The sequence below is a fragment of the Thunnus albacares genome, chromosome 14, assembly GCF_914725855.1.
Source record: "Thunnus albacares chromosome 14, fThuAlb1.1, whole genome shotgun sequence".
Taxonomy (NCBI): domain Eukaryota; kingdom Metazoa; phylum Chordata; class Actinopteri; order Scombriformes; family Scombridae; genus Thunnus; species Thunnus albacares.
The window spans coordinates 17,571,559-17,589,233 of NC_058119.1; the positions used below are offsets into that span (position 1 = coordinate 17,571,559).

General features: G+C 39.7%; 1 protein-coding gene and 1 long non-coding RNA gene across 2 annotated transcripts; one reads left to right on the top strand and one right to left on the bottom strand.

The window, feature by feature from the left end:
• Positions 1-252: 252 nt before the first annotated feature.
• Positions 253-15,710, top strand: LOC122997548 (bifunctional 3'-phosphoadenosine 5'-phosphosulfate synthase 2-like). The gene is made up of 12 exons (XM_044373760.1): positions 253-1,330; positions 4,311-4,425; positions 4,545-4,780; positions 4,920-5,058; positions 5,257-5,375; positions 9,862-9,975; positions 11,029-11,140; positions 12,402-12,607; positions 12,909-13,044; positions 13,767-14,035; positions 14,177-14,406; positions 14,759-15,710. The coding sequence occupies exons 1-12, from the start codon at positions 1,304-1,306 to the stop codon at positions 14,898-14,900; spliced, it is 1,845 nt and encodes a 614-aa protein (XP_044229695.1). The 5' UTR covers positions 253-1,303; the 3' UTR covers positions 14,901-15,710.
• Positions 15,458-16,166, bottom strand: LOC122997560. The gene is made up of 2 exons (XR_006407234.1): positions 16,125-16,166; positions 15,458-15,973 (listed from the first exon to the last, which is right to left on the bottom strand). It is a non-coding gene; the product is annotated as an uncharacterized LOC122997560 (long non-coding RNA).
• Between the last annotated feature and the right edge of the window lie 1,509 nt (positions 16,167-17,675).

The following is a 17,675-nucleotide window of genomic DNA, read 5'->3' on the forward strand; positions in this document are numbered from 1 at the left end:
TCAGGCTGACTTATTTAATATCAATATTTAACTTTGACAGCCGATGTTTTACTCACATACGGTTTGACCTTTAACCGCTTTGAAGAATATCTCGGTACAGCTTGTAACGTTACTTATTTACTTATTTATTTACGTTAGTATAATTTTAACTGCATGTTTTGGGGATTTAATGGTGACTGACATCCACTTGGTTAAAGCTGATTTATGGTAGGTCGCTCGAAACTTTTTATAAGTGTCGCTCGACAGAAGTGAGGCATTTTCGACATAAAAAAGTGTCGCTCAACACTTTCCTTTCGCGCACCTGGAGAAATTTGATCTGTCGCGGACACCGTTATATTTTGTCGCGCAATGTGATTGGGTAGTGTTACTAACGTCGCCATGGAGATTGTAGTTTCCACTGAACTTCCTTATAGTTTGGTCTGAAACTTTACATAACTTGTAATGTAATTAGTCCCGGTCGGGATGATATAATGTAACTAAACAAGCCGGCTGGAGGATACCGTCTGGTTACCATGGAGATGACGGAAACCTTTTGCCGAAGCATACAATGAAAACGTCGCGCGACGCTTTCATTTTATTTATTGAGCGATTTTCAAAAAGTGTCGAGCGACCTACCATAAATCAGCCTTTAACTTTGGTTGAATAGCACCACAAAAGTGCTAATAATTCCACCAGAGAGAGAGAGGAACTGAAACTTTATGACAGTCTGCTTCGCTAGACGTTAGCTAGCGTAACCGTTACATTAGCTAACTGAGGCTAATTAGCTTGACAGTTAACGTTAGTTAGCCGGCTGTGGGTTAGGGGCCGGTGTATTTTTAACGGTTCCGTTTCAATCTGGCAACGGGGAAAACCAAACAATGCTTATCGCTAGTTTTGAACTGAGGTTCATATTTTCCCAGTAGTCGCCTGGCACGGACGTATTATAAGCAGTGATTGACTAACTGCTCGGAGAAAGTATCGCTGTAACGTTCCCCCCAGCTGTGGCTGAATCTCATGCCCAACCTCCGACCCAATCCTGCCGGTGTCGATGCTCGGCCCCGTCCTGTCGTTATGCTTGAGTATTGGCTGGTGTGCGGCGAATTATGCAGATTTCTGGACGTCGGAGGAGGAGGGCTGGAGGCTGGGCCAGCGGAATGCTACGTGTCTTGAAAGTCTCTTCTTTTAAAAACCCCCTCTTCTGCATCGATTACTGTAGCCAAAAGTTTGGAGGTTTAGTTACAACTCGAGCGAGCAACAGAGACTCCCCACATCCAGTCCGAGCCCGGAATTCAGCAGTACATCGGCGGTGTTACCCTCGTACGAAATGTCCGGAGTGAAAAAGCTTCGCACGGTAAGAAACTAGATCAGATAACGGGGTAGAAAAGCGACAACTGAATGTCAAGTTGTCATCAGGTTAGTCTCAAATGTTTCTCAATAGAACATTTAAGTGCTTTTGAGCCTACAGCGACGAGATGTAAAAGTCCTCCTATGTCTGTGTCTAATAAGTGTTTTATTAATACACAGTAATAACGCCCTTACTATCCGCTATATGTTCCCCGCTGACGATACTGCGGTCATACAGAAAAAAGCTGTGGGAAAAAACACTTTTTCCTTCAGAGTAACCCTGAATTTTTTGCTTTAAAAGCTCGTTTTCTGTGACACCATCTTCACTTTTGTGCCTCTTTACTGTATTTTACTACCAGGTGTGATGGTTGAAGACATGCCTGGACTCTGAATAGGCCGGTTGTTGTAGTAACGTACCCATATCAATTTGACCCATTCATAACGTAAGGTGTCTTGTGAAGGGGGGGTGGCTGGCTGGGAGAAAGAAGCCACTGTGAGACGGCAGGCTGAGACGAAATGCTGCACAGGAATGTTGCTAACTTGGAAAACTTAAAGGGAGTTTATCATAAGAATGGGAATCAGTGGAAAGCTCATATTTCATGTCATGTGTCATTTATCAGCAGGAGAGCTGCGTTTTGTAGAAAGGTGTACATCATTTAAAGTCTGACAGAGCTGAACTGATTTGTCAGTAACCAATCAGTCGATTAAGCCAGTGGGGTCCGGGGTCCCCCAGGGGCCATTGAGGTGGTTTCAGGGGGGTCTTCAGCAAAAATAATTCCATCCATAAGTTAGACAATGACAGTGTATAACTGTTTTGGTCGTGGGTTTCATACACTTTCTGTAATAAAAATCTTATCAGATGGGGGTCTGTGGTCTAATTCGTGTCAGTTTCGGGGCCCTTGACGTGAAAAAGTTCGAGATACTGGATTAAGCAACTATTTTGATAACTGAAAGTCACCTTTGAAGCAAAAATGCCAAACATTTGCTGGTTCCAACCTCTTATATCTGAATATTTATTGCTTTTTTCTATTTTATATAATTGTAAATGAAATATATTTGAGTTTTGGACTGTTGATCGGACAGAACGGACAATTTAAACGTAAATGTGGATATTCTGACATTATATAGTGGACAAAACATTATCCAAGTATTTGAGAAAATAATTGATAATGAAAATAATTATAATCAGCTGTGATTTCATGCATACTGTGGTATTTGTTTTTAAGTTAGGAAATGCTTTTGCCAATTTCCATTACTGCACGTATTCCTTCAAGTTGAGAAATTTCAGAACACTTAAACATCATAGTTTTATCTAATGTGACTTCTGGAGAAAGGGGATGTAAGCTGAACTGAGTGCGAGAGGAACAGAGATGATAGTAACAAGAGATAATAGCACACTTCTTGCCCTTTTCAACGGTTCAATTCATTGTAAAAGCAAGCAAGAGGAAACAAAGGAAGACATTAAGAATGTAATGAAATCAAACTGAATAATGAGTTTTACATGAAAGCATGTCTTAAGAGGTGAGTCTTGAATTTTTCTCTTAAATAAATCAACAGTTGTGCCATGATTTCGATGACGGCGCACAAAAAATACAGCATGTTCCCATGAATGTGGAAAGGAAGGAAAAGAGGATAAGGAGAAGTGCGTTGGCAGCGGGGATTGAGTCTGCAATGGCTTAATAAGACTATGTCTCCTACATTTGGAAGAATAGCGCTGTTTGTCTACGGCTCATACAGTTTGAGTTGGTGTGTGTGGGTGTGTGCATACATGAACAGCAGGCTATGTGTCATTTGGGGAAAATTATGCTCATCATTAGAGTGTGTAAAGTGGACTTTTGCTTTGCTCACGCTGCTCACGGTACATTAACACCATTTAAAGTCAGGGACCAGAGCAGTAGTGTATTGAAAGTCACACTGTTGTTATAAAACAGCACATTTTACCATAAACACAAACTCTTCAACCTGTTTATGAGTCCTATGTGGTGTGATTTCTATTCTTTGGTACCAGGGATGCCCAGACTGGTTATCTATAAATTCCCTTCCTTCATCCCTCCCTTAAAATCCTTTCTCCACCAGGGAGGCAGCAATACAACATAACTTTATATGGTGATCCTCCCACATCCTTGACTGAAACATGCCTCACTGTGCTTTGTCAAGGTCATTGTTTTTTGGTTTTTTTTTGCAGTCATGGCTGTGTGTGTGTACATGTAGAAAGGCTTTATAAATGCAAATACATACTGAATACCGCAAGAGCATATTGCAGGATTAAACTACTGTAACACTGGGTAGAAAATGGAAAAAGCAGACAGGTTATAGGCAAAGTGTATGGTGATCGAAGGAGAGCGGGGATGATTATGCAAAAAGTGAAGCGATGGGGTGGATGTAGGGAAGAAGGGAGAGTGGGTGCAGAGGGCGAACGTGTGGGCACGAGCACTGCCACATCATCGCTTGGCTGCAGGCAGCACACTGGACACATTGTCCAGTCAGTCCTCTCCCTCCCTCCGTCCCTTCCATGCCTCCCTCCTCTACCCCTCCCCGCTAGAAGTCAATACAGCCCCATTTATCCTCAGTCTGGTCCACATAGTCACTTTGGTCATATAAAACCAGACAGACTGTGGTAAACCAAACTCTAATCACTATGCAAAGTGGGTGGGCGTGGACATATTAGTTGCATGACACAAACAGTTAATTCTAAATGGTGTCAGGCCGGAAGCTACTGTACAGATATTTTACAAGTCATAGCTAACAATCAACTAGCAGATGTTGCCAGATTTGAACAGACAAGATGTAGGTGGGGTGTGTGATACTGTATAATGTCATAGTGAACTGAGTGATTTCAGCTGAATACCTTAATACTCAGCAGAGGCTCATTGCAACCACCCATTTCCTGTTTGCCTATTTTCAACATGCAATCAGCAGCACAAGTAATTTCCCAGAACGATTTGAGCTCGCCTTATTGCCACCATCACTGTGTTCTTCTATTTCAGGACCTCAACAGGTCGACTAATGTGGTGTACCAGGCCCACCACGTCAGCCGGAGCAAGAGAGGGCAGGTCGTGGGCACCAGAGGAGGCTTCAGAGGATGTACCATCTGGCTCACTGGTAAATTTCCATTAGTCATATAATAACCACTTACTAGTGATGAGGCTGCCATCTAGGAACCATTTCAAACACATATTTCAACCCATCTTAAAATATGCCTTATCTCATGTATCTACTAGGTTTGTCTGGTGCTGGGAAGACTACCATCAGTTTTGCCCTGGAAGAGTTCCTTGTGTCCCACGCCATCCCTTGCTACTCACTGGACGGAGACAACATCCGCCACGGCCTGAACAAGAACCTGGGTTTCTCTGCCGAAGACCGCGAGGAGAACATCCGCCGTATTGCCGAGGTGGCCAAACTGTTTGCCGACGCTGGGCTCGTTTGCATCACCAGTTTCATCTCTCCGTTCGCCAAGGTCAGAAAACACTAACAGTTACAGTCAAGTGCTGGTGCATAGGTGTTCATTTAAATATCTAATAAACATTACCTGATGATGATGGATGTTAGAAATTTGGGTTTGATGAAAGAGTTTTATAATGTTTTATATTCCACAGGATCGTAGCGAGGCGAGGAAAATCCATGCAAGTGCTGGGCTACCGTTTTTCGAGGTGTTTATCCACGCTCCTCTAGAGGTGTGTGAGAGCAGGGATGTCAAAGGACTTTACAAGAAGGCTCGAGCTGGCGAGATCAAAGGTGAGTGCGGCAGTGCTCACCTCATCAAACTTTCTCCCCATGTATTACATGCTACCACACTTCTTTGTGTTTCCACAACTACAGGATAGTTCACTTCCCGTTTTAGTTGTACTGTATGTTATTCAAGTCAAAATGGAAGAGCAAAGTCTGTGGGGTTTTAATTACATTTCTTTATATGGTTTTCACATTTTTTGCCAGGTTTCACCGGGATTGACTCTGATTATGAGCGTCCTGAGGCTCCAGAGTTGGTACTGAAAACTGGGGAGCTGACAGTGAATGAATGCGTCCATCAAGTGTTGGAGCTGCTCAGGGACCAGGTGGGTTTGACAGAGAAGAATTACAGACTTCTCTGCTTAACACAGTAGCACAAACCACCACCCTCTGTACTGTACACGTCATCTCTATCAGTGTCAGTTTATAGCTCTGTATCACAAAGAATTTACAATTCAAACAGTAAGAAAACGTTTGTTAGTAAGTGACGTAAATGTTAAACATCAATCTGTCAGGAGTCAAGACACTAAAAAATACTTTATATCCCTGTTTAAACAAGGAGCTCATGTTACATGGTAAGTTCAATATAGTCAAGGATGGGCTATACTAGATGGCCTCCTAAAATCAAACAATGACTATGTACCAGTACAGCTGAAGAAGTTCTCATGGCTACAATTAGCCAGAGGGAGATAACATTATGGTGTTAGTTTAATGGTGTTTGGTTGCTCAGAGAAGATGACACTATTGATCATATTGAGGACAATAGGTCACAGCAGCAAAAAGCTGAGAAAAATGATATCATTACATCACATATGCATCATAATATAAGGTGTATTAAACAAAAATAATACGTTATTAGGATTAAAAATAGCTTTTTTGATAAATGTAGCTGTAGAATACTACAGAAGAACCTAAAGGAAATGACCCTCACTTGACATGAACTGAAAGTCTAAGAGCAACATAAATATCATTCTTGCTATGTTCTCCCTCTAATTTACTCCCGTCACACATGAGAAAAAATAAATATAAGGTATGACTCTCTTGCTCTCAGTGGCATTTTTACCCAAGGATCCTCTACATGTGTATGCACAGGAATAACAGATCCAATCACAGATTCAGACACAGAGTTCACATTACAGTGTAAATATTGACACATCACTGTGATCAGAATTTTGTTTTATATTTGTAACAACCTAAATCACAAAAGTCAAACTGGAAAGACAAATGTAACCCCGGCCATAGAATATAAACCTAAAGTACTATTGATAACATAATCATTAAAGGTAGAGTCAGTCATTCTAGAGAGAGAGTGTTGATATTTGAACTAAACACCTAACAAATACACCCCTCCCTTCGTGCTCCTTCAGGAGCTCCGCCTCCCAAATTCATGGACGCACATTGCCAAGGCAACGACCAAAAGAAAAATATGGCCGATTCCAGAGCTATGCGTCAGCTTTAGAGTCACTTCTGTTCCTCTCACACATTATCACGAACAGAAAAAAAAAAAAAATTGGTCTCATGTGAGCACAGCAGCCCAGCCACACTCTTTGCCTCTCTGCGGCCTCGCCACTTCTCAATCGACCTGTGTTCAGCATCTCTGTCCACAGAAGCAGCCGTCTGTCAGCTGCAGCTCCTGTAGAACTGAGAGGACGGTGACCAGACAAACTGCCTTCACCAAGCTGACTGACAGCAGAAATTTACTGAACCAAAATAGTTTGCATGTCGGCTCCGTGTCAAGAAATTGACACAAAGAAATCGTGTTTGAATTTATTGATTCATTGATACGACCTCTCTCTCTCCAGTTCGCCAGCCCTCCCCCACCATTCAACAGGTGCTGGAGACGGGAGACTGTCATGTCGTCACACAGACAGCTGCTCTGATAACTTCCCCCGTCCTGTGCACGAGCACGAATGCCCTCCGCTGCTGATTGGCCAGACACAGAAGGGACAGCTAGTGGAAATATTCGCTGAATTTGACAAAAAGCATTCTGGATTAGAATTGCTGACTTTACCTTTAATAGCGTTATATAACATTAGCAATAAAAATATATTTGTATTGCTAATGTCATGTAAAACGTAACATTGATTCTGCTCCCAAGGCTACAATATATCAGCTTTTTATTGCCCTGGCACAGCTGACTTGCTTTTAGATAAAACAATGCTGAGTCAACACAGCAAAACATGGGAGTGTAGCTGCAATATTGTACAAATCACTCTCAGGAATCTCAAAATTTAATTGCATTTACTACAGATGAGTAAACATATTATTCATGTCACAAAGCCAGACCAACGCGGACTCATATATTTGAAAGCAGCTATTGAGAGATTCAAGAACATTAAAAGAAGACATTGATGATTATGATTGTAGTGCTCAAGCTCAAAGAGCCAGGAGAAAGAAACAGAAGATAAAACGGTGTTGTATCATTTATTTAAGCATATTTTACAAATATAACATGAGGTTGTAAAACAGGTTTAGCAGAAACACTGTAGTCTGCCAAATGACAAAATGTGAAATGCAAATGTGAACTGTACATACTGAACATATTTCTACACCTTATCATATATTACTGCATTTTATGGAAATATCCTGCATATAATAATAATACACCAAGATTAATAACAGCCATTTTACACTAAAACCTAAAGAACACAGGTCTGACTCAGAATATAAACATGTATTTTCATGCATGTAACTGTATTGCTTAAGAAATACTTCAAGGCAAGCTGTGTCAGGCTGTGTCATAGTTGGTTTCCATGAAGCTATTGCTATTGCCACATAACCGCTGACAGAGCTGTGCCTTTTACACATGAAGTGAAGGAAGTAAAATTACACATCACATAACGGTAAATTATGTAAATTACATCATAATCGTATGTAAGTGTTGATTGCTCATTCATTGCAGTATTATTTGGTAAGCTAGATTAATAGGTTGCTCACGACAATGAAATTGCAGAACCCTCTAAGTGCACATGTAATAATAAAGTAATAAAAAGACAGATAAACATTGATTAAAATACATAAAGTGCAAAGTATATTAAAGCACTGGGCTTGCTCCAGTTATTGCACACTGGGAGGTGAGGGGATAGGGGTAGAAGCAGCATTATTTAGTAGCGCCACAGCCCTGCGAAAGACACTTTTTCTTCTTGGAAGTCTGAGCTGCAATGTTTCTGTATCTCCTCCCAGACGGCAAGAGGTTGAACAGGTGGTGGCGCTAGTGGGATGGATCTTAAATGATGTGAGCCCACAATGTTGTGAGGTGTAGATTGAGTCCAAGTCTGGTAGATGGGTCCCGATGATATCCTGTGCTGTGTTCACTATCTGCTGGAGAGATTATCTGTCGGCCTGATTGCAGTTGGCATACCACACTGTCATGCAGTATGTCAGTGTGCACTCAGTAGCACTGTGGTAAAAATTCACAAGCAGTTTATGGGGTAGACTAGTTTTCTTTAATGTCCTCAGATAGTAGAGGCGCTGCTGGCTTTCCCTACTATCACAGAGGTGACCTTTTCCACTATGTCTCCATTTATAAGGAGTGGGGCGTGTTCAGTCTTTTTTGCTTTCCTGCAGTTAATGATCACTTCCTTATTTTGTTTTTTTTATATTGAGTGACAGGTTGTGATTATTGCACCATGTGTACAATCTAATGACTGTAGTGTCATCCACAAACTTTACAATGGAGTCAGTAGGGTAAGTGGGGACACATTCATGTGTGAAGAGAAGTTTAGAAGAGAAAACACAACCCTGTGGTGCTCCTTGCCCAGTCTGACCATCTGGGTTCAGCCTAGTCAATTACACATCAAAACAACCACAGAAATTTACAAATATTAAACATAATTGCAGCCAGCTCATACTTGTTTGTACATACAACACGTGCTGGACTTCTTTCTGTCTCTGTCCTGTAAAACTGATGATTTTGAAAATTAGCTTTGTACAGAGAAAAAAAGTTTGGTTTGTGGAAGAAGGTTAGTAGAGATTATCAGTAACTTTCTCCAAAGGACTGTGTTCCCTGTAGTCAGCTACTGCTTTATTTCTTAACTAATGAATGGACTGACTGAGACCAGGACAATACGTTAACTCAGTAAACTACCTGGTTGGATTGAAAACCAGCAGCACTCTGGAGGACAAAAACCTAGTAGATTCTGCATATAGCTGCAAACATAACATTTTGAGAGTATTGACAAAGATTCATAAAATTATATTAAACATTTGACATTTGTCAGTTTCCTGGATCATTAAGAGCTGCACCTATTGGTTCACTGTTGACTCAGGTTTTGACATAATTTTACATGTTTACTAATGAAAGCATGATGGAGAGGAGGGGGAAGAAGAAATAGTCCAGTATCTTTTTGGTGTTCAGACATCTCAGCAGTGTCAGCTGGTCCAGAGCAGAGCTTTTCATTGTTTTTAGCCAACCCACTTTCTCTAAGAGCTCTTCTCTGGTTACCCAAAGCTTAGATCTGATTCCCACAAGATAAACCTGCTTGAGAGAAGGTTAAGTGTACAGCCCGAGTAACCATGTACCACGCGAGCCAAGTGAGCCATTGTGGTGAAGCTGAAAAACTGGAGTAAAGTTACCTCACCCACCCACACATTTTTGTGAAACAGACCTTTAATTTATGGATGAATTGTAGTTTTAAGCTTTCACCCCACCTTGTGGATACCGTGCCGCTCTTAACTACAACAGTTTTCATTTATTCTTATCTGAAAATATAGCCAAAATATTTACAACAAAAACTCTAAACGTCTCTAAACATCAAGCATGCACTGTAAATCAACATGACATTAATATGACTTTTCTCTCCTTGTATGTAGAATATTGTACCAGCAGAGATCATGGAGGAGGTGAATGAACTCTTTGTTCCGGAGAACAAGCTGAATCTCGCTGTGGCTGATGCAAACACGCTGCCCACCATCAGCATCACCAAGGTAACCCACCACTCCAGTATATAGCCTTCTTATTTATCACACAGCTAATGGACACGTAGTCAATACTGGACATGGCAGAGAGACGCTCATGATAAGCCCATAAATATTCCATTTTGTTTGGACTGTTTGACGTCCCTAGCTACTAATAAAGATCTTAAAGCCCAACCAGGCTACAGTACAGCAGGGTGTTTGAAGAACTGAAATACACACTAACAGGATTGTCAAATACTGTTCAGGTCAAGAAGAATGTTTTTTTTTTTTTGTATTTATACAAATACTTTGAATTATACTTTTTTAGTATTTTCTCAGTGGGTCCAGTCAGATCATTATTTCAGATATGTTGTTTTATCTGTAGCTTTGATGCATTTGCTAACTTAAGGTCTGTGTGAGAAGGAGTGACACATCACTGAATGTGTTTATTCAGTCAAGACAGTTCAGCAGACATGAGATTTGTCAGTTTCCTTTTATTCAAGTGGCAACAAACTCAAAATAAAGAGATTAAACCAAGTGATGACTATGCACTAATGTAGTAATACAGTATTTATGAATATGATTATACACTGTTATTATTTCTAATAATACTGTTTACTTACAAGATATGTAATTTGTTTTGGTTAGAAAATAAACTAGTTATAATTATGTTAAAGCCAGCTCATGAGTTCTATTATTCATCCAAGGCTGTGTGTTATCTCACAACATCTCATCATGTTTTTAGTGAGGAGGTCAATATATTGATCATAAATACGTCAGCAATAATATCTTATTCAAACAGCACAATGGGGCTTTTATATAGTCAGACACTGAAGGTCTTTCAGTTATGGAGGAAGTTCAAAAGGTCAAAGCTCATTTGTGAGTTTAAAAGAAAGCAGCTGATTGGCTGTGCCTGTTTTCCATCTATCCAGCATTCTTATTTCCACAATTCATCAAGTCATTCATTCATAGCGTAATTACAGACTTATTGATTAGTGTATTGACATTTACAAGACACTGAACACCATCAGTATCATTTTCCTTTCATGCTGTTCACTAAGAGGGATTATTCTTTTTCAACAGCTGGATCTACAGTGGGTGCAGGTTTTGGCAGAGGGCTGGGCGAGTCCTCTGAAGGGCTTCATGAGAGAAAGAGAGTTCCTCCAGGTCTTGCACTTTGGCAACCTGCTGGATGGTAAGAGACGACCACGCCGTCATATTTACTCCTCTCATAACCTGCTGGGAAATTATCTCTAAACCAGCCTGCCCACAAAAGCATCCACAGCAGTGTAGTGTTAATCACATGTGCTACCTGTTCCCTTTCAATTTGGGTGCTTAAGTTATGATTAAGTTTGATTTCAGGTATTATTTTTTAATCATTGTGCAGTTTATTTTAAAATAAACCAAATACGTGTTCATGTCATATTGTCAAATAGTCCACATGCGGCATCTTACAGCAAAAAAACAAATTCATCTTTTTTGGTTTTACTGAATAACTTTTTTTAGATCATTATATAAAGGACAATATCAAAGCAAATACATTTATTTTTCTATTTTATTTAACTCACATAACCAGTAAATCTGATCATGTTTTTCAATTCCAACATAACGCCCTGTTTCCAGATGTTTGTAGTAGGTTACACACAGATCTTTTTCTTTCAGGCTGATTCAATTACACGTGTCATTACTTAACTCAGTTTTGAGTTTACCATATGTTCTAAGTTTGGTTTATTCCATTTCATTATTTGCCCATTTTTCTTCAAACAACTGAAAAACTAAAGCTTTAATCAAACCAGCATTATATTTGTCAATCCAAATGCTTCCTCACAGCCCACTTTTTGAAATAAAGTGTGCATGCTCTGCCCACAGACTGCGTATCTGTGCTCCCATATGAGGAGTTTACTATGTTGTCTGCTTCACTGTCTAATCATGGAAATAACATCTTTTAGCTATTTATTTCAGTTATCCATCTCTTTTGGCTATTTCACCATTTATACTTTTAGCTAACTCTTCAACCATTATCCAATACCTTTAGCTAATGAAAAGTTTATTCATTACGATTGATTAACTATGTCAACTTCTAACTAGTGATAACAAATGTTCACACACTAGTTATCACTCTCTCAATCTCTCAATTGCAAGAAGTGTTCAGATGTTACAGTTGACTCAATAGTCAACTGTTTAATTTTAAATCAAGTCCTAATTTCTATTTTTTCAAATTATTTGCACCACAATCTTATCACATATTCTCTGGCAACTGCAGAAGTACCACTTGGAGGTTGGGGATCACTCTAACAAGTGCAACATTATTTGGAACTTACTTAGCGGTTGTCATGAGAGCTTGAAGTGCATTATATTTGATTTCTTTGTGTTTTTAGTATTTTGTACATTACAACTCTGAAATAATATTCGCTTTGGTTCACTGGTTGAGATCGCTGCATCCTCTTCTGTCTCAGGTGGGGCCATCAACTTGTCTGTTCCCATCGTCCTGCCTGTCAGCACCGAGACCAAGCAGGAGCTGGATGGCTGTGCAGCCGTGGCTCTTGAGTACCAGGGTTCTCGTGTGGCTATTCTCAGGAACCCAGAGTTCTACCAGCACCGCAAGGAAGAACGTAGTGCCAGACAGTGGGGCACCACTTGTCCAAAACACCCTTACATTAAGGTTATAAGGCATTCATCAGAAGTCTTCACACAGTCATGCACAGTTATAATTTCAGTGTCTACCACATGGTTGCCCTGCAGACAGTAACAATCTCTAATACCAACGTCATTGTTTACTCTCACTGTGTCAATGTTGAAATGGCAAACAACACGTAAATCACTTAAGCCTAATAAAAATATTACATAATATTAAATAATTCAGAAACTTACCTCAAAGGCAACTTGAATATAAATCATAAGTGCAGTTACATGTGAATAATTGTGTGAGCAAAAGACAACTGACAGTTTCTCACCTTGTGCAGATGGTTATGGAGGGCGGTGACTGGCTTGTTGGTGGAGACCTGGAAGTGCTGGAGCGAATCAAATGGAACGATGGACTCGACCAGTATCGTCTTACTCCTTCTGAGCTCAAGCAGAAGTTCAAAGACATGGAAGCAGGTTAGAAAATCCTCAAAAACGTTATTCCCACAACACAAGTAACAATCAGGGAACACAAAATGACATACAATTTGTTGTAAGTAGCTACTGACTCTTATGATTAATACCATTCCATAAAGAGCATATCCGTCTCAGCTGGAGAGTAAATAAAATGAAGGCGGTTTATTCAGAATGCCCCATTTGTCTTTCAGAAGAGCATGACAAAGGACCAGATGAAAAAAATAAAATGGTAAATTAAAAACTGCATGGTGATGTTTGTGATCTGTGTTCAGTTATCAGTGGAGATGTATCTTGATGAACATTGAACTATGATCACCTGTTCTCACTCTCACTTTGATTTGAATGCTGTTCTCAAGATTGTTTAAGAAGTGTCCATTTATTTATCTACACCATAATACAGTAGATGTTTGGGTAGTTTTTGTTTTTCAGTATTCTTTGATGCTCTGTGGTCCCATCTTGAGGTTTTTTTTTGTGATGAAAGCATGTTGTGATGCTCATAAAACACAACCCACAAGCGACTTTGATGTCAAATTTATGAAAAAAGCCAATTGGAGTTTTGTGAAATGCATGATGAGCATGTTTGCTGTGACAGATGCACAATATCCACACGTTTTGGACTGCACAGATCACGCAGCTCAACAGCTCAAATAATGCTGCTGCTAGAACTCCAAATGTTGTTGTTATGTGAACCTCATTTTGTGCTGCATTCCCTCCATGTTTAGATGCGGTATTCGCATTTCAGCTGCGCAACCCCGTCCACAACGGCCATGCTCTACTGATGCAGGACACCAAGCGTCGTCTGCTGGAGCGAGGCTACAAGAATCCAGTCCTCCTGTTGCACCCACTCGGTGGCTGGACCAAAGATGATGATGTGCCTCTGGAGTGGCGGATGAAGCAGCACGCCGCTGTCTTGGAGGAGGGCGTCCTGGACCCGGCCACCACCATTGTAGCCATCTTCCCCTCACCTATGATGTACGCTGGACCCACAGAGGTAAGGAGCAGCGTTGGCTTACTGTTTAGTTAGGTCTTACGGTCAGTCAAGGTCTAGACAACACTCTTTGTTTAACCATTTACATATGATATAAATGTGTGGTTAAATATCAACCTGCATGTCTTTCAACTTTTCCGTCAGGTTCAATGGCACTGTAGGGCCAGAATGATTGCCGGAGCAAACTTTTACATTGTTGGCAGGGATCCTGCAGGCATGCCTCACCCGGAGACTAAACAGGACCTGTATGACCCCACTCATGGAAGCAAGGTGCTCACCATGGCTCCGGGCCTTACCTCTGTGGAGATCATCCCCTTCAGGGTAGCTGCCTACAACAAGAACAAGAAGGCTATGGACTTTTACGACTCAGAGCGGTGAGCAAAGAAAGATCTGCAAATTTTACTTGAAAACGGCTAAACCATTTTAAAAACTGGGAACCTGACAATTAAGAGGAGGTTCACCAGTGCCAAATTATTTCATAACACATTTTAACATATTTATTATTTTTATAATATTTATCTTTCTGTTGACTTATAATTACAACCATCATCATGTCCTGCTGTCTACTGCGTATTTATTTATTTTGTCGAATAGATTTTTAATGCAGAACCTGGAGTCTACGGTAATGGTTGTCCTATGTCATTTTAGAGGAGACCACACCACCTCCAATAACCTATCCTGCCCACTCTCTCCATGTTTCCCCTCCTCATTTTCTCACCTTCTTAGACATGCCGAGTTTGAGTTCATCTCTGGAACTAAGATGAGGAACTTGGCTCGCAGCGGAGAAAACCCTCCAGACGGTTTCATGGCTCCCAAGGCCTGGAAGGTGTTGGTCGAGTACTACAACTCTCTTCAAAAGGACAAGTAATCAGCACAGTGGCTCGGCTCGCCAGTCAACAGCATACTATGAAAAGATACAGTCGGTTCTTAAGGGGGGTTAAATAAACACCCATCTCTACAGGAGTATCTTAGATATCTGCCTCTTTTATCTCGTCCAAAAATGCTCAGTAAGAGTGATGAATTTAGATTGCTATAAAATAATAAATAATGGCAAAGGTGGGTGCTTTGTAAGTCTACACCAGATCAAAATGACTTGCCGTAAGCAGTTAAAGCATTATATTTTGCAATCCTTTAAAATTATGTGATTGTATGTTTGTATTCATATTAACTTAAGCTGTGTATTTTAATAAATTAAAGGTAACATGAGATTCTTTATACTATTTTTATTTTTTAGGAGCACATCCCATGACAGGGAAATCATTTTTTATATTTACATATAATATCTGAAGGATGCATGAAAAAAAAACCATGTACATTTCACATTTTATAACAATTACATCACAGTCTAGTTATTTGTATATTACCTGAATGGAAGTATTTTTATCACTACCTACAGTGCCTGGTTTTTACATGTATGGATGTTAATTAATTCATCACGCTAATGTTTCCTATTATTGTGAAATACAACGTAGATTTTTTCATATGTGAAAGTGCCTTTCTCTCAAATGTCAACATTATAAAACTAAAATTGTTAAGAATGTGTTGTTGGTGTTTGCCTGAAATGTCTCCGAGATTCATATGATGTTGTGAAGTGGGCATGTGCATTCATTTAATAAAGATGAACATAAAGATGTGTATGTAAAATGCACTAATAAAGGAACTTCTTTGTTATTATGAATCATTGCTGACTGACTAATACTGGGATATTGTGTTATGTAACCTAAACCTGTGTCCTTTAATGAAATGGATACATGTTTCCTGTCATATCTCTGTCCTGATGTTGTGTGAGTGCCGCTGGTTACGCAACATACCTTACATTAACGTCTGTCTGTGCAAGGTCCACCCTTATCAACTGAAGGTTAAAGGTTGAAGTAGGCTGACCAATGTGCCACTCTGAGCCTGCAAAGCCAAAAGTGCACTGCTGCCATCTGCTGGCAAAAGCTGGTACAGGGAAACACACACACATACATACACACACACACACAAAAACCTGATGAATGAGAAACCGCTGTGATGCGTGTAAAAGGTCACAGAGATTTCTCTGACAGTAGATCAGTTTGATAACTGCACTCATCATGATAACTTCACTTACTGAGATCAGACCCATATAGACTTATCTGTGGCTCTCTGATCTGAAAAACAATCCCAAAACAATCAGATTTACTATTGGCATGAACTTTGATTAAAATTTCACAACTTGCAGCAAATCAACAATGCCAGTGTTCTTTGAAATGATCTTATGTTGTGTGTTCACACGCTGGGAAACATGGAGTCGACACTGGGTTGGCTACACCAGATCGATCTTTTATAATAGATTAAAGAGATCCTGAGACACGTTCAAATTATACTTAAGAGATGGTTGAATGAACTTGAAGGACTGATTAATTTTGCCAGACATTAAGCTGTGAGGGCTTACATTGCTATGAGGAGACCCAGTCTCTCCTGTAAGAAGCAGATTTCTAATTAGCCTTACATGGGATCAGATCATTTAATCTGCAATGTTCCAGGTAACCCCATTTAAATCTGCTGAACTGCACTCTCAGTACTTAATAAACATCTCCAACTACTGTACATCCAACATGTCATGTCACTAAGAAATGACAAGGACAGCTCCTGGTGTAAATCTTAGAATATGGTCAGTGTCCTACAGACCTTATACAGTATGTCTGAATATATTCTGACCCTACGTTCAGCTCTGGCATGAGAGCTGATGCTCATGTCTACTTATTTGAATATGAAAATATCAATTAGTTATTACAGATTTTGAAATGGTATTGTGGTGTTGCATGGAATGGATTGAGTAGATTTCTAGATGTAGACTGATGATTATGTGTAGTTGATGTTATTGTGTCTTCAATTATTTTGCAGTATGGTTGTGAAGCTCCTCTCGCTCTGTAGCTGGTGCTGTTTGGCTGGAATAGTAATGGGCCCCGCATCCACAGCCAGTTTCTGAAAGGCAGATCATGAGATGCATTCTTTTTTTTTTTAAATTATTTATTTATTTTTGCTGGTGTGGTGGAGCTGCAATCATAAGATTATTTTGTTATTGATTAATCTGTTGATTAGATTGTTTAATCAGTTCATCAGTTTGGTCTATAAAATGTCAGAAAATAGGGGAAAAATCCCCCTCATAATTTCCCACAGTCCAAGATGATATCTTCACAAAACAGTCCAAAAACAAAGATATTCATCATTAGAAGTATAAGAAACCCATTAAATATTTACATTTTAGTAGTTGGATCCAGTGAATTGTTGGCACTTTAAAAAAAATTTGATTTTCTGTGGATCAACTAATTTTTTCAGCTCTAATCCAAACCCTATAAAACATTACCTCATATTGATACTTTGGTTACATCCCTATCATTAACATTTTTTATTAATACTGATGATTATAATCTATTTGTCTGTGTATTTATTGTTCTGTTGTCATGCAAATGTAGGCTATGAATGTGTCTTCAATCTAATTACGTGTAATATAATGTGTTTCTTCCCCCACTGAAATTGTGCTTCAATGAAAACAACATTTGCGTCTATGGCTTATACAATTAACAACACTGGTGTCATTTAAGATTTGATTTGCCGAGATTTTATGTAGGAGGCAATAAAGGTACAGCAAAGTATATTAATATTCCATTGTAAACGT